We start from the raw sequence: 24,539 nt of genomic DNA on the forward strand, positions 1-24,539 counted from the left end.
TTTTATGAGCAATTCGCTTAATGAACTAGGTCTCCTAAATTTGCTTTTGGTAACTCCTAGGTCGAGAGTATTTGCTGGGCACGCTCCAGTTATTCGTCTTTCGTCGGACTTTTTCGCGGACCTCTCCAATGTGCTTACGAAATTAGTATACAGGGTGTATTTGAAGGTGAGGCTTTTTTTTCAACAGAAGGTAAAACTGGTCAAAATAAAGCGTTTCACCAAAAATCACCTATACAAAACCTTCGAAATGACGAAGTTGCAAAAAATATAGTAAGAATATAGTGTGTCCCATTTGAAAAATTAAAGTCAACCTGCATTCCTCTTTTGTGGGACACCCGATATATTCGAAAATATTTTTAGGTTATGTTATTCTTGGAGTAATTCTGTTTGCATCAAAAAATTTTGCTCAACTTTGACGGTTACTAGTACGACCTGTATACCACTCAAAGATTCAACTTGAATTAAGCAGTATTGTGAACATGCAAAGACAACTTCTTCATCAAATATTATCGAGGGCCATTGTTACTGTTGCAGCTTGAGAGGCTGTAGAGAGTGTAGAGTGTGGACCAAAAATTTCATTCAAAAAACGTCTATGCTTCTTCGTATCCAAATCGATAAATCTCACCACCCCTCAAGAGTTTGAAAGTTTTTTTTTGATGATGAGCACAATCCTTTATTCACATCAATAAGTCCTACATACATAAACAATTAACAGAGATTGTATTCCAAGAACTGAAATAAAAAATGACCTCCGCGATCATATCGTATCACACGAGGGACCTTGTGTAATACAATAGGATGAACAAGTGAATTGATAATTATAACGACCTGTATGATATTCATTTAATTTTTTCATCTTGCTTAGAAGAATTGCATGAATATCCTTCATAATATGATCTCTCATCTGTGTATGAAAATCGTTATGGATTAAAAATCGTGAGGTTTCATAAGAGAGCCAGAAACGTGGCTATATTCTTATGGGCCTATCGATTGCATCGATTTATTGCAAGTCAATGTCATCTGTTGAATTTCACACGGTCATTCTTTCTTAACCGTACCCTGAATTATACGGAAAACTACATATAGGTACTCAAGATTTTTTAATGAGATTCGAATTCAGTGTGTTGTCCGGAATGCCGAGAAAATATAAGATATTTCCTTGTCCTTCTCACTTCCGGCTATACCAGAAATAGCCATCGACTCCTTTCTTCCCGAAGGTATAATCCCTAACATATCACATTTTTTGATTTTCAATGTGACTTTAATCACATGACTTCACGGATATTCTGAAGCTATGCTATGACTGTTCATCCCGAATAGAGAATGAGCTCAAATAACTCCAACTTCGGAATTTCAGTGAAGTCGTATGATCAAAGTCGCATAAAAATCTAATGAGGAATCCAAAAATATGATAATTGATTAAGCATGTCCTTTGAGAATACGAAGTTTATATCTAAACTCCATTCACTTTTATTTTAGCAGTCGGTTGGCCATGGAAATTTGACACAATCCACCCTGTATAGAAAGTTGACTGTTGTCAATACATTTTTGGGTTTTAAATCAGCGCTATGTTGTCCTTTCTACGTAAAAGTCTCAGAAATTATAATACGTATTTTATCACAATGTCGAATAACTTCGGAAAATATGAAGACGAAAATATGTGACGAATATAGTTGACGTTTATACAAACTGATTGAAGGCATACCAAATCTAGTTATTTGCATGGAAAATACAAGTGAAAAGTGTTCAAATATATTTATTCTTGCTCCTCTTCAATCCATCTACAAAAGTCAGTCAGATTCAGATGAAACATTATATAAATTCATTTACATTGAATATGTTCGCTACCCTCTGATAAATTGTAGATATTAGAATATCAGGGTTACCTACTCTTTGCATGAGAGGACCTGAAATTTAAATAGCACTTCCTGAAACCCTGTCTTCTCCTTTTTTCAATCACTTTCGATATTTTTGTAATATTAATTGATATTAGTTTTGGCAACGGCGTTATGACATCAACGACATTTCATGATTGCCAACCTTACTCCGTTCTAGTCACTAAAACTTAAGAAAATTATTTTATGGCCAACCGAGTGCTAAAATAAAAGTGAATGGAGTATACTTCCGGTATGACAAGAAGAGATAAAAGCATGAAAATATTTTAGATTTTCTATGATCCTCGGATAGCTCAGTGAAAGTGCAAATTTCAAATATACTTTGCAATTCGGAATAGAAAAGTGACCGAAAGTTATTGAGGATCTATAAAAACTAATGAATAATACGATTATTCCAAATTCGGATTATTTCTATTCGTTAATGAGGAAATTTCTTTTTAACGACAATGAAATTTTTTTCTATTCGATATCGTTCATTTCAAGTTAGCATTTTATCTTTTTTCCGAAATATTATAACTCCAAAATAAACTCCTTACAAATTAGAAAAATAATAAAAGAACAAAAAAATTTTTACTGCCGTTAATTAAGTAAACAATTATTTCTTTATATAACCAACTGTTTTTCGTTAACCAGACTGAACCACAGTGAGGAACTTCAACATTATTTTTTTTTGGCAGCCCCTGCTTAGACGCAGCCCCCTAAAGATGGCACCTGAAGAGCACATTTTTCTTAGAAACCAGAAAACTGACTGAAATGGTTTTTCACCACTCTGGTTTCTGCTCCCAAAGGGTTTGCACGCCGGCCAGGAAATCGTACTCCCAGCAGTGCTGGAACAGGACGGGTGATTAAAGCTGAGGTTCCAAGTTAAAAGTACGGTGTCGAGTACGGTACTGACGAACAAGAACTCGATTATCTCCAAATTCGAGATGTTTTTCACACTTCAAATATTTGAAGAAATGAAAAAAATTCCATTTAGTAGTGATACAATAATACAATATACAAGAATAATGTTCTTTATTGATGATTGAGTAGTCAAATAAGTTCACAAAAAAATCCACGAAAACTGAGTATTTTATGAGTTTCATCAATGCTTGTAACAACAAAACGATCTAGGAATTTGGAACAATATTACTGCTAAATTTACAATTCTTCAGGTATTCATACAAATAAATGAAATTAGATACTTAAATAGAATTGGATAATTAAAATTATCTGGGATTTTCGAAAATCTGACTAATTGGGTTATTTGCGCGTTATATAAAACCCGAGATAAAACCTTATCAACCCTTTTTAAATTTTCTGTTTGTTTGTCCGGGACACACCCTTGATACATTTTATTTTACAACTCCCCACCATTCCGCTGCAATCTTGAAAAAAGTAAGTAATGAAAATTCGAAGCTTGCGGGTACATCTAGTTGACAATTTAATTTGGATGGGCTAGACTGCACAATCTATTTATTTTTTAGGTTGAATCTTGAAAATTTATTATGTATATAGAAAATGGAAAATCAAGATTCAAAAATACATACTACTCCTCATACTACTCAGAATGGTCGATTGATCATATTTCCCACCTCAAGCACCAACACAATCCATACCCACCAATGAAACTGTATAACAATGGATACATAAGGGAAGAATTTTACTCAGGTCCACCTACTTGATATTCATTTTAAAAACGAAACGTGGGATCGTAAGACAATCATCGATGACAAAATTGCATTCTTTTGTATTCAAATGATCCTTGTCATTTTCTTTGCATTGTATCATTATTATTGACTTCAGTTACAGATTTACATGGCGGTATGATCGGAAGATTACCGTTGATAAAAATAAATGGTTCATTTTGCTGCAACATAAAGGAACGAATTCAAATGAGTACGGAAAGATTGAGCGAAAAATGAAGTGCAACCTGTTTTTTTCAGCATTTTGTACTCGTTCTAACTATATTAAACGAGATTTGGAATTTCGAATACATGGTGTTTTGACTTTGAGTACCGAAAACATAATGGTTTTTCAATCCGGACCTGGAGAATTTTGAATTATCGGATTTCCATCTAAAACCTACATTGGACCACCTGACGAGTCTCTTTTAACAGTGCAGTAGGAATAGGGAATCCTATAGTACATATCTCGATAAACTGAGTAAAGAGATAAACAGAAAAATTAGAATTCCTTTAGGAGTATTCGAAAAGAAAAATTTTGTGACTTCAATTCACTTGAAGATAAACTAGGACTGGGATTAATCCACATATGTATCCAGAATTGAAAATAAAGGTTATTGTCATTATCAAAAAGCTCTGATATCAGTTAAGTTTGATTTATAAATTTTGACAGATTTTCAAAGCGAGTTTCAAAGTCTTGTAGTCTCGCCAATAGCAGACTTTTGAGAAGGAATAAAAATCTAGAGATGTGCGGAACATTACTTCAAACATCTTGTTCAGTAGCAATTGTGTATGTACAGTTCACTTTTAATTAATAATTATTGATAAACTCTTCAATTTTGTTTTCAATCTAGGTAGGCGCGAGTGTATTTTCAGCATTTTTTCGTACAGCTTGAACACAATGGAGTGGAATGTTAGTATCTCTGTTTCGATGTGAAAATTGATGGCTAATGACTTTTATTCGGCCCGAAGTGTAAGTCTGAAGATCATTGGTACGAAGAATGAACAAAAAATTACATATTGGCTGAATGATCGATCATTTTAAAGGGAGACTAGCAGAATATTCCATATTTCGAATCTATTAATTAAACACAGATATTCACAAAACAAATAAAATTGTAAACCATTCAAATCATTGACACAAAATCCTGATTGAATGAGGTTCTTTTGTGGGTCTCTTAAGATGTGCGAAATTTTTTCATTCGCGATAGAATTGCATTCATACATCTAGTTTACAGAATATCAATCGAAAATATTATTTTCTTCATAGACTCCAAACATGAAACATGTAAAATATTCAATAATAAAGGACTATTTATGAAACAGTATTGCTTTTCATTCAGAAATTGCCCATGAAAGAATGATCTGTCAGATACGAAAAGAAAAATACTGACCTTATTATGAGAGAAAATTTTGATGATAGCAATTCTCAACTCAATAATACATAGCACAATCCAGTTGTCCTGTATAAATTGTTTATGGCCAACCGTTCATTCACATTTATCACAAAAAAACAAGGAATCCATTATTATCAAACACCATACGACAACAACCTACACCACCATCCTTCCGTCAATGTACAGAAGAACAGAAAGCAGAACGGCTGGTACTTGTCAAGTAGTGGATCATAGAGTCGTGCCTAAATGCCTACTTGATAGGTCTCTGATTATGATTACCTTCTCGTTTGGTAACATTGCATTATGATGGAATATCTTTAAAAAAAAATATATAGAATAAATGTACATCAGATATCTTTGTATACATATAATACACGTGAAAAATCAAACGTCGAACTTATTCTTGTGCTGCTTCATCAAAGTAGCGTCATCTGTAGTTCTTGAAGAGAATTATGGCACTTTCCTTTCAATTTTCAATCAATCCAATCTGATGTTTTTAGTAGGGAACAGAGACAACCTGTTGTCTCTGGTAGGGAATGAGATGTACATTACACAATAACTACGCTCGACTTTTTCTCGTTTATTATGCGCATCTTCCAAATCTAGCACAAAAACTTTTAAGAAGCATTTAAAAATATAAAGGACCGATATATAAAACTAAGTTTTTTCATGAATATAACAGGCTAATGCTCAGGATCTAATTTTGGTTTGATCAAACAATATTAGTATTTCTCATTTGATCATCGAACAAGTAATTTTCAATCAAGGTCTCTTTTGTGCTTATATTCAATTGAGGAAATTATTTATGCGGAATAATATAAAGCAAGTTTTGGAAAAAAAAGGGTTCCACATCTACATTTATTCAATATTCATATTGATCACAACTAATTCATCATATGTATCTAGTGATCACTTCCAATTCTCCTCTCATTTTCTAAATCATCAGTACCATCATGAGGCCAGAAAGTTGGCCTATTGACTGGATCCAGAGCTATATCTGGATGAGCATCCTTGAAATCTTCCATTGTCATTTCACTGTAAGGAAGGAGGCTGTTCAAGTGATCCAATTCTTTTTTGTACCTGAAAGTAAAAACAAAAATGTAAAAAAGCAATGAAAAACAAATCCATTGAAAAACATTCTCTTTAAACTTCTAACTTTTGAGTATCACTTAATGAAAGAACCCTTCTATTCTATATTATAATCTCATCATATTACAGAATTAAAGACAATAAAAATGAATAAACTTTCAGTTATCAATCTACTTACTTTGCAATATCTTCATTAGATTCTTTATTGAAAGCCTCGATATCTGCTCTGATTTCTTTTTCCAACGCATCAATTTGAGAAGACACAGTATCTGGTGGGTAAGGAATTTTCAATGCACTATATTGTTTCTGGAAATCATCGACCATTCCTGCTACAGGAACTTTAGCCTTGTAATGAGACCAATCAATGGTTGGTGGGTTTTCTGGGTAAGCTAGCACTCTGAAATCAATATTATCAGCCTTATATGATCGATTTAAAAACTCAAATCATCCATAATTCAAAGACTTTGTTCCTTTTGATTCCACATAAATCAACTGTAACTGGTACCGTTCAATAAGATACAGTGGGTTAATATGACCTAACTAGTATGAACAACCACGACTAGCTCAATGGTGTATTCACAGTGGAGGTCTTTGGTCCACAGTTATAATGGAGAATCGAGAAGGATACAGCGGCGGCCAGATCTGGTTGGAGACTATCCATGCCCTGAGTGTGGAAGGATCTGCAGGTCACGGTTGGGTCTCTTTAGTCACAGGAGGGCACACAATCGCAACTAGCACTAAGAAGTTACAAGTCTGTTCGAATTTTTTTTTTATTTTATTTTTTTTTTTTTTCTTCTTCTTTTTGTAGATTTATTTCCGGTAACGGGATACAGCAATGAATGAATGAATGGTGTATAAATACATATTGAATTCTTAGTTCTCAATTCTTTGGGGGGTTGCGGGAAAAAACCAATACTAATACACGAAAGCTCCAATACTTGGAAGACATAATGAGGAATGAAAACAGATTTCACTTATTGCTAACTATCCTGCAGGGAAAAGTTCTAGGAGTGTGGGTAGGAGACGAATCTCATGGCTGAAAAATCTTAGAATCTGGTTTAGTATGAGTACAACTGAGTTGTCCCGAGCAGCAGTGAAGATAACCAACAAACGAAACGGATAGGAACTATGAGAAGAATACATTCAAAATCCCATATCTAGTTTCTAACGTTGTGGAAGATTAACCTTATTATTGAACAAATAATCATGAAATACTACAATATTCCGAAATGGAGATGTATCTTTTGAGAACATTACATCATGAAACTCACTTTCTTAAATATCCATCAGATTTAGCCTTAAAGGCCTGGTATGTTGAACGCTGATGCTCCGGTACCCTTTCTGCAAGCTGAGCCCAATTAATTGAGCTTTTTACAATCCTTTTTGCAGCCATAATTAACTGGGCAAGGGATATTACGAGTTATATAATTACTCCGAAAGGCTCACACAGATGATACAGTAATGTCAAGAACTGAATGACACTGACTGACCAGGGGGGTGAAACTCGCTTAGAAACAACGTGAACCGCTAAAATGTGCTGACAAGGCTGCCATCTAGCGGAACGTATCGTAAACAGCAGAAATGACGCGCATGCGCGTGAAATGTAATGTCATGTCAGTGTCAAGACTGAGGAAAAAAGTAAACAACAAACACCATTTCTTTTGTGTTTATGTGTTTAAAATCCATATCCTGATACCAATATTTCACTCTTTCTTTTCATTGCCTGCTACGCATGTTGTGTACGCTCTGATAGTTTTAATTTTGCCGAGTTATTCTCCGAATTATATTCCCACAATGTCGAGATTTTGTTGTGTTCCCAAATGCATGATGAAGATTTGAGGGTTCTGGCTCCAACAAAGCGTTATGGGAGTGAAAAAGGGAAAGATATTTTGAAAGCAACAGAAAGAACAGTTTCTCAATCTATTTAAGAAGGTATGTAATCTTTCGTAACTATTGTACAAAGTGTAATTGTTGGATTTTTCAGAATGTCAACCTTCAAGACAGGAAGATTCTGAAGAAATACAGTGGAAATATATTCCAGAAGGTATACAGTCTCTATTGGTATTTTTTCAAGTGTAATGTTTGGCATTATTTTTCAAAATCTCAACCTTGCTCAGTTCCGGCAACTCACATATCTAAGAAAAAAGGAGGGCCAATTGAGGAGCAGAAACATAGCTTTGAGGGAGAAAGTAATGATGTTGAAGAAAACCTTGGGTTGCCTCAACAAGGTGAACAGAACAACATTCAATTTTTTTATGTCTCAACAAATGAACCAAAAACAAAAGAAGAGGGGTCGTCGATACTCTCTTGATGACAAAAAAAGGAGATAGGTATTATCCTTTCATGATTCTATTTATCTCCTCATATTTATTTCAAATTTTATATATATTATCAATATTGTATTTATTTATTCTATTGAATTTATAAATCAGCGAAATGAATTGATCCTGTACATACAATTTTCTACGTTTCATAAATTTAGAAATTCCAAACAATCTCAAGTACTGAAGGTAAATTGATGAATTCCTTCAAATTAATTAATTTCTGAAAAGATTGCTACTCATTTTTTATAGTGATTTATAATTTTGTTTTCCCATAGGGAAAACCAAATAGAGCCTTTACAGATTGTTATATGTAATTGGAGTCCCATAGAGAAAACAGTATAGAGCCTTTACAATTTTGTTGTGAAACACATGAATTTACCTTAAGTTTGTTATATGTATTCCCCAATATTACACACATGTATTTCTGAGTATTATTATGCAAAGTTATTGTCATGTTCCAAGTAGAAATGAATATTGTATTGAATAAATTTTTTTTTATAACAGCATCATTATTCATTACTTTTTAACAAAGAATTCGAGTTTTTCATTAGATTTGGCGACAACAATCAAAGTTGTCGCCAGGTCTAATGAAAAACTCGCTGAAAACAAATATTTAAATTATTACACCAATATTTCTTACCGCCAAAAAGAACCGATAGATGGCGCTGTCAGCATTCATTGAATTTTACCGACATTAATTCCGATACGTTCAATAGATGGCGCTTTTACATGAACCAAATTTTGCCCCGGAGTTGCCTATCTATAGTTTGTCTATGTGACTGACATGACACTTGACAAAAGTCAAGAGTGTAAAGACACCACAGAAAAATATAATTCTCATCACTCTACTCATAGCCTACTACTCCTACTAGAAGTTAGAAGATAACTTCTAGTCTACCAAAGCTTCTTCTACATAACCAAAGATTATAGAGTCACTATAATCTTCATAACTTGTTGAATCTTTAATCACAGCCCACGAGGATAGGCTGGGTTTGAGTAGTTCAAAATCTTAGCACTAGATACATTAACTTAACTATGCAACAGCAAGATTAAGTTCCTCCTTGGCAGCAGTCACCAGGACTCCATGTAGTCTCTGGTAGTCACTAAAAAACACTTCATATGGAGGGTACGCTCCTCGGCGCACTAATATCAATATCCTATCCTCTTTGCTATTATATATAACGCTCCATAATTGGTCACGAGTAGACCATCATTTATGGAGGGTCTACCCAAAGGTTCGTTCTACCTCCATTCCAGCATCGTAGATACTATCATGGTGGAAGAACCACCATGGATAGTATCATCACTATCTGAGGATTGTGGCGTGGCAAATTTATCAAATGGGTTCCCTCTTAATTTGAAAAAACTCTTTCTGGTTTGGGAGCTCATGGGCCTCGTGGCATTTTGCCAGCTCTGCTCCACTGTTGACAGACCTTTTTCTGTGTCGGTATGGATGTGTATTTAGGCAGAAAGTAGGCGAAGTCGTAATGATTTTACATCAGACTCATCAGAGATATAGAAGAACACAGATATATCTCTGTTTTACATGGAGGTATGTTCCTTCCCCCATGTGATTATATCAGAAAAATATCAATATTAAGTATTTTAGAAATTATAGATATCTGGAAAAATTCAGAAAGTCTTCCTGGTGACAGTCTTTTCACTACTACTGCTACTTTTCTGTTTTGTAGGATGTCAAGTAATTCTGACTAATGCTTCTTCTCTAGAGGGAAATTTCAAGTCATCAGCTCAAGCTTGGAAGAAAACGGCATTTTTTGCCCAAACAAATATTTAAAATTAATACTTTGGCCTCCTTTTTAACTGAATGTACAGCAAAAAAAATATAAATATATACATTCTAGAATCCATATTTTAAATGCGGCAACTTATGAAGATACTTGCGAAACTCGCACAGTACTTTTTTTCTCAGTACAGTCAGCTAAAGCTGGTCAAAGATTCAATTTTGAATATTTGGTTGGGTAAAAAGTTACATTTTCTTCTAAATTTGAAACTTTAGGCCACAATATAAATCTTACTCTTTATTTTCTATACATACTGTAATTGAGGCAATATCTGTGTTGATTTTCTGCCTATTATTTTTAATTTTCTTCGCGACACTGAAGTCTTCTAAATTGAAATCTTTCTTTCTTCTCTCATAATTTTCTTGGTTGCTAGTGTTAAAGATCGCGGCAAGTGATCAAATCCTGTGTGTGCGAGTTATTAGTATAGAAGTAGGTTTCAACAATTAAAAACAACGAAATTAAAAAAATCCGTCTTATAGAAGCTAGAAACCAACGAGATTAAAAATCTGTACATAGGGGTATCAAGCGTACAGCCTGACTATCTGATGGTATGTAACTGATAGTTTACATATTCAACTATGTAGTGGCAAAGAATATTTAAAAAGTCAGGACACGAATACCAGTGATGACTGATAGTTTACCAGAGCGGTAACTCTGGTGACAGATATTGAACCGAATTGTCAGGAATCCGACATATACGGACTGCCCACTTACTAACCAGAAGAAACCAAAGTGTATATATGGACCACAGCCCAAATAATTTCCGTCACTAGACGTTTTGAAAGGAATCTGCAGGGGACTCTTGTATAGATGTTTTTGGTACTTTTGATTTGAATTCATAGCCACATCCTATCCAAATTCAGAAAAAATATTCTGTGAAACACTATTTTTTGTATTTCATTCTTTCTCATTACGAAAGAAAAGATAATGCTTTTCCCAACTGGTTGCACAAATAACTAAGCTCTATGGCATATATCTAGTGAAGTCCTCCTTGCTGCTCAATACTGGGGAAAGAGATATTAGCCTGAGGACTGCTAGGGTGAATTATGCACTCTTTTTCAAATTTTTGGGATCTTCTTCTTTCTATGGCATATTTATCTAAATGATTAATCAAATCAATTGTGCAAGCAACTTTATCTTCAACTACTTTGAAATATTTCTATTAGTGATTATTTAAACAATGTCAGGCATAGCATGATCAACTTAACAGAATATCCCTATAGCCCAGTAGCTCTAGAACTGAATTGTTTGGTATTGACCTCTCTTATACTAATATCTTTATTTCATATGAATCTCTTGAAATTACATTGAAAAAAATTTTATTTCTAAAATACCATAGCTCTTGACCTGATGTAAACTTGGTCAATAATGAACTGCTGCTCTGTTTCTTTAAGGTATTTTGAATTTATTCTTTCAAAAAAGTTGCCTTTTTAGAAACCTACTACACACCTGTAATTACATCACCAGCTATCAATTATGGTTTTAATAGATAATTATTTGGAAAAATCTAAGCCAATGCCTTCATACAAACTAGGAGATGCAGGAGTTCCAAGCCCCATTGTTATTTCAAAATCGGGTTTTTCACCTTCTTTTGCTATTCGATATCTGGCATAGGGACCTTGAACATAAGCTACTTCAACTTCATTGTCTTTTTCAGCTGGATCTCCATTAGCTAAATTTTCTCTTATAACTAGTTCTTTGAGTAAGGGAGGTAATTCTACTGTTCTCGGAACAATCCTTGTTGCTAATGCTTTGTTGTCAATGTAATTAGCTTCTTCATCTTTGGGAATTAGCTTATAATCTGCTTTATAACTTGCTAAATTTATCATTGAATGTTCGGGACATTTGTTTCCTCGAAATACTTCATCAATATAAACTTTTACTTTACGTCGTTCCTGCAGAATAAACAATATAAAACTGGTTAACTATAGACTTGGACAACTCACATCCATGGAAGGTTTTGCTGGATTTGGAAGAGCTTCTACTTTCAGAATTCTCATGTACGATTTTTCTGGGTAACGCTCAAAACTGTTTCTAACAATCATACGCCCCACACCAAAATTTTTTAAATTTCCCACTATTTCCCATATAGTTTTTCCTTTATGATCTATGGTCCTACCTATATATTTATAAGGCATTTTTCACTTTAACGAGAACGTACTAAGTCTGATGAATGTATTTTTATTTCTACTAATTTTAGTAATTTTTATTAGCTTTTTTGAATGTTACATTAAGTTAGGTTATTTTCTATCATCTGTGGATATACCACAGAAAACTATTATCCTGCAGGGATGTGCAAAACGATTCAATCTATCGAGGTACTGTTGAGTTATATGCTCGATATCGATATTTTCGTATCGCTTCACTAGTGATTGCAACAACTACAGATATACACGCCTGCAGGAAATTTTGGAATACGAGAAGATTTTTTATCATTTCCGTTTTTGGATAATTAATAAACAATATCTTTTATCTTATGACAGAGGTAGAATACGCGACTTGCTATGAATAGGTTGATTGTAAAAATTGTATTAATTCTTGTAATATTCCAGGGACTGATTGTCTCATTTATAAACATGCTTAGGGCAAAATATCACTCTATCTGTCGGATTTTAATTATTGTGTATTTTCCAAAAACAGCAAAAATGCATGGTATTATTCGAAGTTGTCACATCTGAGTATTTTTTTTTTATGAATTTTTGAAATTGAATTTAATGGTCTGAAGAAGGACTGATATACCTCGTGAATGAATACAAAACTTGAAATTTTTCATAACAAATTTACTGATTGTCTAGACCAATGTTTCCAAACCTTTTCTTTGTCATGCCCCACCTAAGCCTTTCTGAAATTTTTATGCTCCCTCCACCTATGTAATGTCAACATAATTTTTATATTAAAAAATCGAATTGTTCACTTGAGTAAATCAAAAGAGGTTTTAGAAAGAAATCACAAGGAAATTGTTAAAGAAACATACTAAGTGAACTCTCAACTCAAAACAAATGCATTACATTACAAACTGAGATTCAAATTCGAAATAATTTCCATAGGGATTTTTCTACATTAATTTGTTATTTAAATTTTGTGAGGATCTTTGCGTTTGATGCCCTCTGCACCGACAGAGACTTTATGTTAAACCTTGCGTTGCATTTAAATGGCCAGTAGCAAAAGGGTTAAACTTGTGTCTATAGTCCATTTTCGAATTGCTCCTCTTAACAATCAAATTGTCCCCTTGTGGAGCGAACGCGAAATAGATGTGTAGTTGTTATAGGAGGTACATTATTCAACGAGCATATTAAGTGGCCCACAGACGAGCAACTTAGTTGACAACTATGTTGTCAACGAGCTTGTAAACCATGCGAGGTTGAAGGAATGTCAACCACCAACTGGCCCACAGACGTTCAACTTGATTGTCAACACGTCGTGTTGACAACAAAGTTGTCAACTAGGATGCTCGTCTATAGGCCGCTTTACGATGGCTATTATTCACGCAGATGATGATGTTATGTGGATAAAAGCGAGAGGATACTTTACTTGATCCACGACTGCCTGTATCAGCTGACTGAAGTCATCCAGAGAACTCTGAATAACAAAGAAATCGCCATGTGTGCCTTCCTGGATGTATCTGGGGCCTTTGACAACACAACACACGTGTCTGTAAGAGATGCAGAGGCGAGATACCATTGTGGATGTACCTTAGAGAAAGGGATGTCTCTGGGATGTACGAGGTGTACGACGAGAATAGCTGAGATATCGATGGGCTATCTTCATCGTCTTTATCAAAGCTACTCGTGGAACACCTCAGGGAGGGGTAATATCTGCCCTCTTATGGAGCATAGTAGTAGATGAACTTCTACACGGAGCTCGGCTTCGAATGTGTAGGCTGTATGACAAAATCCTGATATTTAGAGGAAAATTCGAAGGCATTCTCTGCAACCTAATGCAGAAGGGCCTTAGAATTATTGAGCAATGGTGCTTTTCAGTGGGGCTGAAGATCAACCCAACCAAGACCACAGTAATTCCGTTCACACGGAAGAGAAACCTTCCAGCCATGAAGACGTTAACCTTAAACGGGAATATCTTGGAGTGGGGGTCTGAAGTCAAATACCTAGGAATAACCCTGGATAGCAAACTTCTGTGAAATAAACATGTTGATATAATGCTACTGGCAGAGTTACAAGAGCTGCAAGACGTCTATGCGGCAGGAATTGGGGTTGTAACCCAAAAATACTGCGATGGATGTACGTCATGATTGTAAGACATATAATCACATATGGCGCAGTAGCCTGGTTTGCTAAGGTATAAGTCAGGTATAAGTACAAGGAGAAAGCTCGACAGAGTACAAAGGCTTGCCTGTGTGTGCATCAAGGGAGCTATGAGGATGTGCCCAACTAGGGTGCTTGAGATCATCACAGACCTCACACCTCTACATCTAGTGATACTACTACCCTATCGGGTAGCCTATGAGGCCATCCTCATTCTAATTATAGATTATCTAAGGAAGGAACAGGTAACAAGAGAATCAAGTGTCAGAGAGTTTGGTTCTCTCTGAACGACTACATCTCATCTGTAAACCTTCCCAGTGACTCAATGATCAAGAAAGTAAGCATTGAGAAAAACTTCAGTACAATGCTAAGTAAAAAAAAATATTGAAAACGGGAATACACCGACTACAATCTTAAAAAAAATACAATAAAATGGTATACAGATGCTTTTAAAACCGCTACAGTAGCTGGCGCTGAGATTTACGGGGCAAGTATCAAGTGTGCACTATCGTTAGGCTCCTGTACAAGCATCCTTCACACGGAAATACTAGCAATCGAAAGATGCCTAGACGTAAATCTAGAAGGAAACTATCAGAAGTGTGATATAGCTATTCAAACAATATAGTCAAGCTGCCGTGAAAGAACTGAGCTCCTATCATTGATTCAAAGCTGATTTGGGAGTGCCGGAACCAACTCAATGAGGTAGGCAAGAAAAATAAGTTTTTTTTTATCTGGGTTCCCGGTCATTCGGGAATCGTAGGAAACGAGAAGGCCCATGCATTCAATTGCCAGAGAGAGAGCTCACAAACGCCACTGACTGGCCCACTGTGGTATAGGAAAACGCACCTACAAGAAGGAGTTTATGGAGAAGGAGAAAGCCGAAAGGGAAAAAGTTCCTTAGGAACTCTGAAACTGCTAGATCCAAAAAATATCTGGATCTCAGTAAGAACCAACTACACCTACTCACTAGCTTTCTCACAAGTCATTGTCTGTTGTATCTGTTGAGAATGGGTTTGTCGGACACTGACGAGTGTAGATAGAGTAGGAGGAGGAAGAAACTCCTATTCACCTGGTTACGGAATGCTATGCCATTGCAAAACAAAGAAAGAGTGCTTTGGACGTGAAATTTGTAGGAGTGGAGAATTATCCTCGTTGAAGCCGTCCCAGATATTGGATTTCATCAGATCTCTGGAACTGAAAGGCAAGCTGTAGAGAGCGCAATGAGAACAGCTCTGTCAGGGGGCACAATAGACCTTAAGGTCGCAGTGAACTGTAACCCCTTCTCACGGTATAATTCACGACTGCGCAAATTTTTCTCTAAAATATCTCATTCCATTTTCAATAATGTGTGTATTCATTTTAGGCCTGTTTTGGTTCACTTTTACCATGGTTTCAGAACAGTCGCACATTTATTTATTCAGTGTAAGCTCGTGCGTAGCATCCGTGTAGCTTTCCATACCATTATTGCTGCTCCACTACTTTGAACCGATTCGGAATCGCCTCAAGTGCAAACCAAAACAGAGCTTTTATATCTCAATTTTCGCAACGGCAAATTCTGACTCTAAAGCAATACATATCTCTATATTCAGAGCCTGCTTCTAGCAGAGACAAGACAATTTTGGTAGGGGTTAAAAGGTGTCTATACTGTCCATTTATAGGGCATTTCTAATCAGCTGACTTTGACAGGATCATTGAAGGAGGACACACAAGTCATTCCGAAATGCCTTCTCTTCTTCTAGTTCCATCTTCTATCAAAGGTTGGAAACCATCATAGCTATGCGGATTTTTCTAACCGCCGCTCTAAATAATTCTGAGCTACTGCATCCGAACCATTCTCTCAGATCCCTGAGCCAGGATATTCTGCGTCTACCCACATTTCTCTTTCCTCTAATTTTGCCCTGCATAATGAGTTGTAGTAATTTGTATCTCTGCCCTCTCATAACATGTCCCAAGTATTCCAATTTTCTTCTCTTGACAGTCAACAGCATTCCTGATTCATTTCCAATTCTTCTGGTTACTTCCACGTTTGACACTCTTTCCAGCCACGATATTCGTAGAATTCTTCTGTAACACCAGAATTCAAATGAGTTCGTTTTAAGGTCCACGCCTCATCCATGTCATACAGAAGCGAGGAGAACACCGAAGCATCCTTAGACGTAGAGTCAACTTTATATCTCGACAATGCCTAAGTCTATGTAATCTGTGGCTGTTAGTCGGGTTTTAATCCAACATATCGCCATTTTTGAAAAATCGGAAAAAGTAATCTTATATACCGGGTGGCCCACCCCAGACGCGGCGATCATTTTCAGGGAGTAAATGAAGATATTTTGGAAATATTTTCTTGTGGTGTATGGTAGGATGTCGCAAAGCACAATCTAAAATTATTGTCATATATACAGGGTGTTCGAAAACAAAGATACAGACCAAAGTTACACTTATTTAAATGTAACACCCTATATTTGACCCCAAAAATGGAATGGCAAGCTCAAGTTATGATGGGTTTCTTCAGATTACTTTATAGTAGCACCCTACATGGATGTGTTTTTGTTTTGATTTTGTATGAATGTGAAAATAAAATGGTTACCTATTTTGAGACGTGGATGATTATAGAAACAGGTATATTAAGAGGTTATTAAAAATACAATAGGTATATTTATCACTAAAAATATTCAAAAGAATAAAGAGCATTTTGTGAAAAAATGGCAAATTGTATACCCAGTTGAATTCTCTGAATGAATGAGCAACCTATGAAGTGATGATCAATTTGAAATATTTTCATCGCTGACTCTCAAGATGAATACTGCATCATCCAACCAATAATAGGACTGCCTCAAGTCTCCTTCACAAAGATATGGAACTCTACTCCAGGATTCTACAGAGAAACCACTAGGTTGGAAGACATCTTTAACAACACTAGCAATCTGTTCTTCAAAGGTTTTCCCCACAATTGGAAGCAGTTCCTCAGGTTTATGATTCTCAGAACCTGAAAAGTAAATGCACTTAATCGGGTTTCTAACAAAACATATGACTTCAACATTCACATTATTAAAAAAAATTAGGAGTTTGGTTTTAGTTGTTGGGATATTGTAATATATTGACATGTTTAGGTTCCATGTCAAATCGAAGACGTCAAATCTCATTTAGAAATTTATTTTTCTCTGGATGTTTGTGATGAATCGCCCCTATATTTATGTGTTATGTTTTATGAACGCTTGGGGTAAACTCACGTTTTTGGTGGGAGCTGAGTGAGTATCTCCTCAAATAAATCAGCGTATAAAGCAAAAATGAGTGTTTTTCTGCATTCCATATTATTTCTCCATCCGCAAAAAATAGGATTTATTTGGCAAGACACAATGTTGAATACAGGATTCTGAATTGTTGCTTTTGATATATAAAACTGTAGATGTTATCCTAGTAATGATATTCTAGAAAGTAACAAGTAATGATATTCTAGAAAGGCGGTTTCTTTGAAGACTAGAGACGAAGAGTTCGAAGATATAAAAAAAAAATTAATAATTGGATATTCAATTTAATTGAATTGGAAAATTTATTCCGTTTATACTTTTCTGAGTTGGTTTCTTCCTTTCTTACTATACACCTCAGGAACATTCAGCGAACTCGAAAATGTAAGAGAACATTTGAATTAACCTCTGTGATCACATACAGCCATTTCTAAGCAACTTTTACAGCTCGCCACTATAACTGCATACTACAAAGGTAATCGGATATGAAAAAAGCCCAAGTAAGTTTCGTAAGAACTGAGTAGGCAAAATGATACTCACCAATCTCGACATATGCAGAAAATGGTAGAACCAATGCTAGAAAGAGGAGTCCATCCGGGTTCAAAGCTTGTCTTATTTGCTTCAAAAGTTGCAAAGGAGTGTTACAACGATCCAGAAGATTCAGGCATGCTATCATATCATATTTTCCATCCATATCCCATGTTTCCACCTCGAGAACACTGTGAGAAAAAAGTCTGTTTCAGATCGATAAAAATTTTTATTGAATAAAACAATTCACATAATTCCGTTGGGTATGTTATCGCGATAAAACCATTTAGCCTAGGCAAATTAGGTCGAAATAATTCCATGCTTCTTAAAAATTGCTAACAAGCTGAAAATTGTTCAAAAGACGAAGGCATCTAAAATATGGAAAAAGTGAAGTTTGCGACAATTTTCTGCCAAGGCTCAACTTTTGGCAACCGAGAATCCTCGGAATTTTTGTTTTGTTTTTTAGCAATTTTCACCCATGAGACTGATGCATGGGACAAAAAATTTGTTCCTACTTCTTATTTGGAAGATCAAAATCAATTGAATCATACAAGTGGTTCAAACATCCCTAATAGCACACAACGTCCTTGGGACGTCCAATTCATGTCCATTTAACGTCGGAACGTCCATGTACTTGATTTGTATGTCCTTTGGACGTCCGTTTCCGGACAGTTTTAGGACGTCCAAGATGGATATCCATTGTTAGTCCAATTTATGTACGATGTCCGTATCGGATATCCATTGGATGCCCGTGATGGACATAATACGGACCATATGACACATGTCCGTATCATGTAGTCCCAAAATGGTCCCTGACCGACTTAATACATGCAATGTCAAATATATGTTCTTACTGGATATCCATTAGTAGTCCGAGATGAACATAGTACGGACCATATAACTTGTACATATATATTACATGGTCCGTATAACGTCCATGACGGACACCTATTGGATATCCGGTAGGGACATCTTTTGAATGTCCATACCGGATATTCACTAGGAGTCCGTAATGGACGTAATATGGACTAAGTAACATGTATATATTACATGGTCCGTATAACGTCCATGACGGACACCTATTGGATATCCGGTAGGGACATCTTTTGAATGTCCATACCGGATATTCACTAGGAGTCCGTAATGGACGTAATATGGACTAAGTAACATGTATATATTACATGGTCCGTATAATGTCCATGACGGACACCTATTGGATATCCGGTAGGGACATCTTTTGAATGTCCATACCGGATATTCACTAGGAGTCCGTAATGGACGTAATATGGACTAAGTAACATGTATATATTACATGGTCCGTATAACGTCCATGACGGACACCTATTGGATATCCGGTAGGGACATCTTTTGAATGTCCATACCGGATATTCACTAGGAGTCCGTAATGGACGTAATATGGACTAAGTAACATGTATATATTACATGGTCCGTATATCGTCCATGACGGACACCTATTGGATATCCGGTAGGGACATCTTTTGAATGTCCATACCGGATATTCACTAGGAGTCCGTAATGGACGTAATATGGACTAAGTAACATGTATATATTACATGGTCCGTATAACGTCCATGACGGACACCTATTGGATATCCGGTAGGGACATCTTTTGAATGTCCATACCGGATATTCACTAGGAGTCCGTAAGGGACATAATATGGACAAAATAACATGTATATGTTACATGGTCCGTATAACGTCCATCACTAGGAGTCCGTAATATGGACCAAATAATACATACATGTATATCAATGAACACCAAAATTTAATATTATTTTTCACTAAACTCCATTTTTCCGCTTTGTAGTATATGAATCTCTTATGAATATTATATTATGTATAACGTTATGATGAACGAAGACTAAATACTTGAGTAATTACTATTATAAAATAATCTATATTCGAGTTTCAAGACTTCAGTTTTTATTATATGGTATTTCTGTATTGATCGACTACTATTCCATAAATCAGTTAACAATATAATGAATATGTTCCTACAAGTAGGTATGATCTCAGTGGCTAGGACGGTTGCACCGAAGACTCAGTAATGCGGTGTCCCCACGTACTCGCAAGTTCGAATCCGGGCCAAGTGTAAAAACTTTCTAGTAAGTATGGATGAAAATGAGAACAACACAGAAAAAATAATATCTGCGTCTTAGTGTAAGACATTGGGTTCTAGGACATTAAAATTCTAGTAGATAGGATAGCCAACGTCGTCGTAAATTTTTGTACCGTTGAGATTGCTAATGATGGTCCCAACGGGATTGGACGTCCGCGATGGACGTCCGAATTCTGTTCAAAGTTGTGACATTTGTACGTCCCTCGGATGTCCATAGAACGTCCATTGTACCAGAAATGGACGTCCCATGGATGTCCGTAATGTCCGAAGAGGACGTCCTATGGATGTCCATAGGACTACTTTGTGCTATTAGGGATAATCAATCGCCAAATTTGGTAATTTTTTCTTACTCAGTCTAAAAGAAGGAAAAATTTGCTTGCCACGCCCATATCAATTGTTTTCATCGATGAATAAACATTTTTCAGCTTTGGCAATTCTATAGCCGAGTCTAGTTCAGAATCGATGGCAAAATTTAAAAAAATTAGCCAGGAAAAGGAAAGCGGAGCACATGAGTTTACAGTTCGAACGACTGATATTAGGTGTCAAAAGCGCAAGAAAACGAATATTATTTCTTCACGCCTTCAGTGGGTGCGAAAGCAGGAAAAAGTTTATAAAGACATTTGAAAAAAACCCGGATCTGCAGAACACCCTTTCTATTTTCATGAACCGCAACACCACAGCTGTGCCCTGTGCCATGAAGTTACTGAGGCACAGGATGCATTGCTGATGTCTACTCAGGTCCAGCAACAAAAGACTGAATAACATTCGGCTGCAACTGTTTGGGAAGGCCCCTCGCCGATACCAACTTCGACCTGGCAAGTATCAAGTTTGCCACCCACAGAAGCAGCTGCAGAAAAAGCACTCCCTAGGGGTATACTTGATGGTTGATGACTTTTTATCTTCATTCCATACTAGATTCGATATTGAAGTATATTATATTAGATGCATACATGAGTATGATACAGGTAGCTCACAACACAATTCATAAGCCATTATCGCCTCTCTACAGGTGGATGTACAAAATATTCAATCCAAAAAACTGGGGCTGGTATACAATCGAAACTGGTCTCAATCCAGTGACCACTGACCTGTTTCCAGCCCCAGAAGATCAACTGAGCAACATCTTCTGAATTCACAGGGAGGGTTGTTCAGCAGCATGCTCTTGCAAGAAATCTGCCATAAAATGCTCAGCGATATGTTCGTCGTGTTGAAGACCAAGAGGTTTCAGGTAACGATGAATTTGATAATCTGAAAGATAATTTGATATACAAACCTGACGAGGAGCTCGATGATAATGAAGATGGGTATGACGTAAAATATTCTTCTTGTCCCTGCACATCTGAGCCCTTTGCTAAACGTGCAAGGATGCACATTCAGTTTCCACCCCCTCCCCCGGGCCGGTTAAAAAGCATATGACTCCCGTCAATTCGATGAATGCTGTGAACTCGAGTCTGTCGTAACTTTGATGTTAAGAAGTGCGGCTTGAGTTTTGCTATAGTTGAGTGTGTGGAGGCTGAGTTGACCCTCAACCCTTAACGTCCTTGAAAAGGTGTGCGGAGAAACGCCGATTCACAGTCTCCGTGTTGACAGTAAGTTTCTGGCTGGCGTGAAAACACGCCAGAAACAGAAACCAACGTGGTGACCCGTTGTGTACCCTTTATCCCGTTTTTTTTTCTCCGTGTTGGGAGTAAGTTTCTGGCTGGCGTGAAAACACATCAGAAATGGAAACCAACGTGGTAACCGTTGTGAACCCTAAACGTCCTTGAAGAGGTGTGCGGAGAGGCTCCGATTTACAGTCAACACCCCTGACTTGAGTCCAGAACCAAACCGCAACCGAGCCCAGAGGTAAGATATCCTTCCGTATTTTACTTGGGAATCTCTGTTTCAAACCGTTGTGTACCCTTTATCCCGTTTCCTTTCTCCGTGTTGGGAGTAAGTTTCTGGCTGGCGTGAAAACACGTCAGAAACAGAAACCAACGTGGTGACCCGTTGTGTACCCTTTATCCCGCTTCCTTTCTTCGTGTTGTGAGTATGTTTCTGGCTGGCGTGAAAACACGTCAGAAACGGAAAACAACGTGGTAACCGTTGTGAATCCTAAACGTACTTCAAGAGGTGTGCGGACAGACGCCGATTCACAGTCAACACCCCTGACTTGAGTGCAGAACCAAACCGCAACCGAACACAGAGGTAAGATAACCTTCCGTATTTTACTTGGGAATCTCTGTTTCAACCCGTTGTGTACCATTTATCCCGTTTCCTTTCTTCGTGTTGGGAGTAAGTTTCTGGCTGGCGTGAAAACACGTCAGAAACAGAAACCAACGTGGTGACCCGTTGTGTACCCTTTATCCCTCTCCTGTTCTTCGTGGTGGCAGTAAGTTTCTGGCTGGCGTGAAAACAGGTCAGAAACGGAAACCAACGTTGTGAATCCTAAACGTACTTCAAGAGGTGTGCGGACAGACTCCGATTTACAGTCAACACCCCTGACTTGAGTCCAGAACCAAACCGCAACCGAGCCCAGAGGTAAGATAACCTTCCGTATTTTACTTGGGAATCTCTGTTTCAACCCGTTGTGTACCATTCATCCCGTTTCCTTTCTTCGTGTTGGGAGTAAGTTTCTGGCTAGCGTGAAAACACGTCAGAAACGGAAAACAACGTGGTAACCGTTGTGAATCCTAAACGTCCTTGAAGAGGTGCGCGGACAGACGCTAATTCACAATCAATAGAGGTTAATTAGAATTGCTATAGGCTAAACTTCGCCTCATGATTGTATTCATAGAGTACAAAATAAAGGCCCTTTATTATTATTATTGTAATACCCCTGACTTGAGTCCAGAACCAAACCGCAACCGAACCCAGAGGTAAGATAACCTTCCGTATTTTACTTGGGAATCTCTGTTTCAAACCGTTGTGTACCCTTAATCCCGTCTCCTTTCTCTATGTTGGGAGTAAGTTTGTGGCTGGCCTGAAAACACGTCAGAAACTGAAACCAACGTGGTGAACTTTTGTAGGCCCTTTTTCCTTCCTTTGCGCTGTGAGTAAGTTTCTGGCTGGCGTGAAAACAGGTCAGGAGCGGAAAACAGAGTAAAGGGCCCTTGCCTAACCCCGTACAGCGTTTTTCTCAACCTCCAATCTCGTAGTTTGAAACCGAGCCTTGCCCGTTCAGGGTATCTTTGGTTCTGGCTGGCGAACGACTCTGGAACATCCGTGGCACGCTTGAGATCGGATCCCCTTTTCTTTCTTTCCATCCGTTTCACTCCGTGAATGCACCATTTTTGTATTTTATGCCGAGGAAATCCTTTTTAGTTTTGTATCGTTTACTCGACCGAAACTTTAATTGTGCCTGTTGTATTCTTTACTATGAGTCAACGAATAAATGTGCGAACTTTGGTTTTGACTTTCACTGGTTATCGCTAACACCCCAGATAACACGGAACCTTGTCTTCGACTCGAAGCTACCAGGGTAGGTTTGCTATTCTTCCCTTTAAAGAATAGCTGGCGTCACATAATTTTTGCTTTATTAAACTGAGGTAGTGGATGTGCTCCTAAAATCGTTCAATTAGTAAAAAAATGTATACTCATATCGTTGAATACAAATGGACGCGCAAGTAAATTTTTCCTTCTTTTAACCTGAGTTCGGAAACACAACCTAATTTTGGCGATCGATTGTGGCTGAACTACTAGAAAGATTTGAATAATTTTGATGTAATTCAAAAAGTTTTTTCACTTCCACCAGAAAAGTCCTGAAACAGAGCGGTTTTCGCCGCTATTTCCAAAGTTCTAATGAACCTCGGTATGTCGCTTCTGACTCATTTCTTCAATATTTGTCATCACTTGCGGATGCAGGCTAACAAGGTGCATTATGAAACAAAAAATCAACCCATATGCCTCAGCGCTTGCAAAGTTGTAGTGCCTTATAATCTTCATATTTTCTCGCAAACCGCTTATATTTTTGAGAGAAAGGGTCAATAGAAAAATTGATAGCCTGTATCTATCTCCTTACAGAAAGTAGCAAGTAACTTTTACACAGTAGATTACCAGTCACCATGTGTAGGTGATAATTTCCGGTTAGCAAAATATCTCGTTGGACAAAATGAAATGATTCGGCGAAGGCACACCCTTCTTCCATTTCAGAGAAAACTGCATCACATCCACTTTCCTCACAATTAAATCCATTCCATGTAGAACTGTTAATTGAG

General features: G+C 36.9%; 4 protein-coding genes across 4 annotated transcripts in view; all 4 read right to left on the reverse strand.

Annotated features, from left to right (window-relative positions):
• Window positions 1-5,170, reverse strand: part of LOC123310788 (tyrosine-protein kinase Src64B) — a 122,247-nt gene extending 117,077 nt beyond the window's left edge. The window contains exon 1 of the mRNA XM_044894450.1: window positions 4,954-5,170. The gene's annotated coding sequence lies outside the window, so the exon portion shown is untranslated. The remainder of the gene's footprint in view (window positions 1-4,953) is intronic.
• Window positions 5,171-5,800: 630 nt separating this feature from the next.
• On the reverse strand, window positions 5,801-7,533 carry LOC123322601 (ATP synthase subunit d, mitochondrial-like). Its single transcript, XM_044910550.1, has 3 exons — window positions 7,317-7,533; window positions 6,224-6,442; window positions 5,801-6,036 (listed from the first exon to the last, which is right to left on the reverse strand). The coding sequence occupies exons 1-3, from the start codon at window positions 7,436-7,438 to the stop codon at window positions 5,859-5,861; spliced, it is 519 nt and encodes a 172-aa protein (XP_044766485.1). The 5' UTR covers window positions 7,439-7,533; the 3' UTR covers window positions 5,801-5,858.
• Window positions 7,534-11,436: 3,903 nt separating this feature from the next.
• Window positions 11,437-12,425, reverse strand: LOC123312141 (28S ribosomal protein S34, mitochondrial). The gene is made up of 2 exons (XM_044896392.1): window positions 12,118-12,425; window positions 11,437-12,066 (listed from the first exon to the last, which is right to left on the reverse strand). Exons 1-2 carry the CDS (start codon window positions 12,307-12,309, stop codon window positions 11,665-11,667), a joined length of 594 nt encoding a protein of 197 aa, XP_044752327.1. The 5' UTR covers window positions 12,310-12,425; the 3' UTR covers window positions 11,437-11,664.
• Window positions 12,426-17,034: 4,609 nt separating this feature from the next.
• The window catches only part of LOC123318691 (protein-L-histidine N-pros-methyltransferase), a 273,638-nt gene continuing 266,133 nt past the window's right edge, over window positions 17,035-24,539 (reverse strand). The window contains exons 5-6 of the mRNA XM_044905385.1: window positions 18,216-18,394; window positions 17,035-17,416 (exon numbers count right to left, since the gene is read on the reverse strand). Of these exons, the coding sequence (XP_044761320.1) occupies window positions 17,193-17,416; window positions 18,216-18,394 (403 nt within the window). The 3' untranslated portion in view covers window positions 17,035-17,192. The remainder of the gene's footprint in view (window positions 17,417-18,215; window positions 18,395-24,539) is intronic.

This window comes from Coccinella septempunctata, chromosome 1, assembly GCF_907165205.1.
Source record: "Coccinella septempunctata chromosome 1, icCocSept1.1, whole genome shotgun sequence".
Lineage (NCBI taxonomy): Eukaryota > Metazoa > Arthropoda > Insecta > Coleoptera > Coccinellidae > Coccinella > Coccinella septempunctata.

What these genes read in the sequence shown, in the direction of transcription:
- LOC123322601 (XM_044910550.1), bottom strand. Translation starts at nt 7,438, where the DNA reads ATGGCTGCAAAAAGGATTGTAAAAAGCTCAATTAATTGGGCTCAGCTT. An exon ending in TCTGATGGATATTTAAGAAA is followed by an intron (nt 6,443 to 7,316) that starts GTGAGTTTCATG and finishes TATTGATTTCAG; the next exon opens with AGTGCTAGCTTACCCAGAAA. An exon ending in TCTAATGAAGATATTGCAAA is followed by an intron (nt 6,037 to 6,223) that starts GTAAGTAGATTG and finishes TTTTACTTTCAG; the next exon opens with GTACAAAAAAGAATTGGATC.
- LOC123312141 (XM_044896392.1), bottom strand. Translation starts at nt 12,309, where the DNA reads ATGCCTTATAAATATATAGGTAGGACCATAGATCATAAAGGAAAAACT. An exon ending in CAGCAAAACCTTCCATGGAT is followed by an intron (nt 12,067 to 12,117) that starts GTGAGTTGTCCA and finishes TTTATTCTGCAG; the next exon opens with GAACGACGTAAAGTAAAAGT.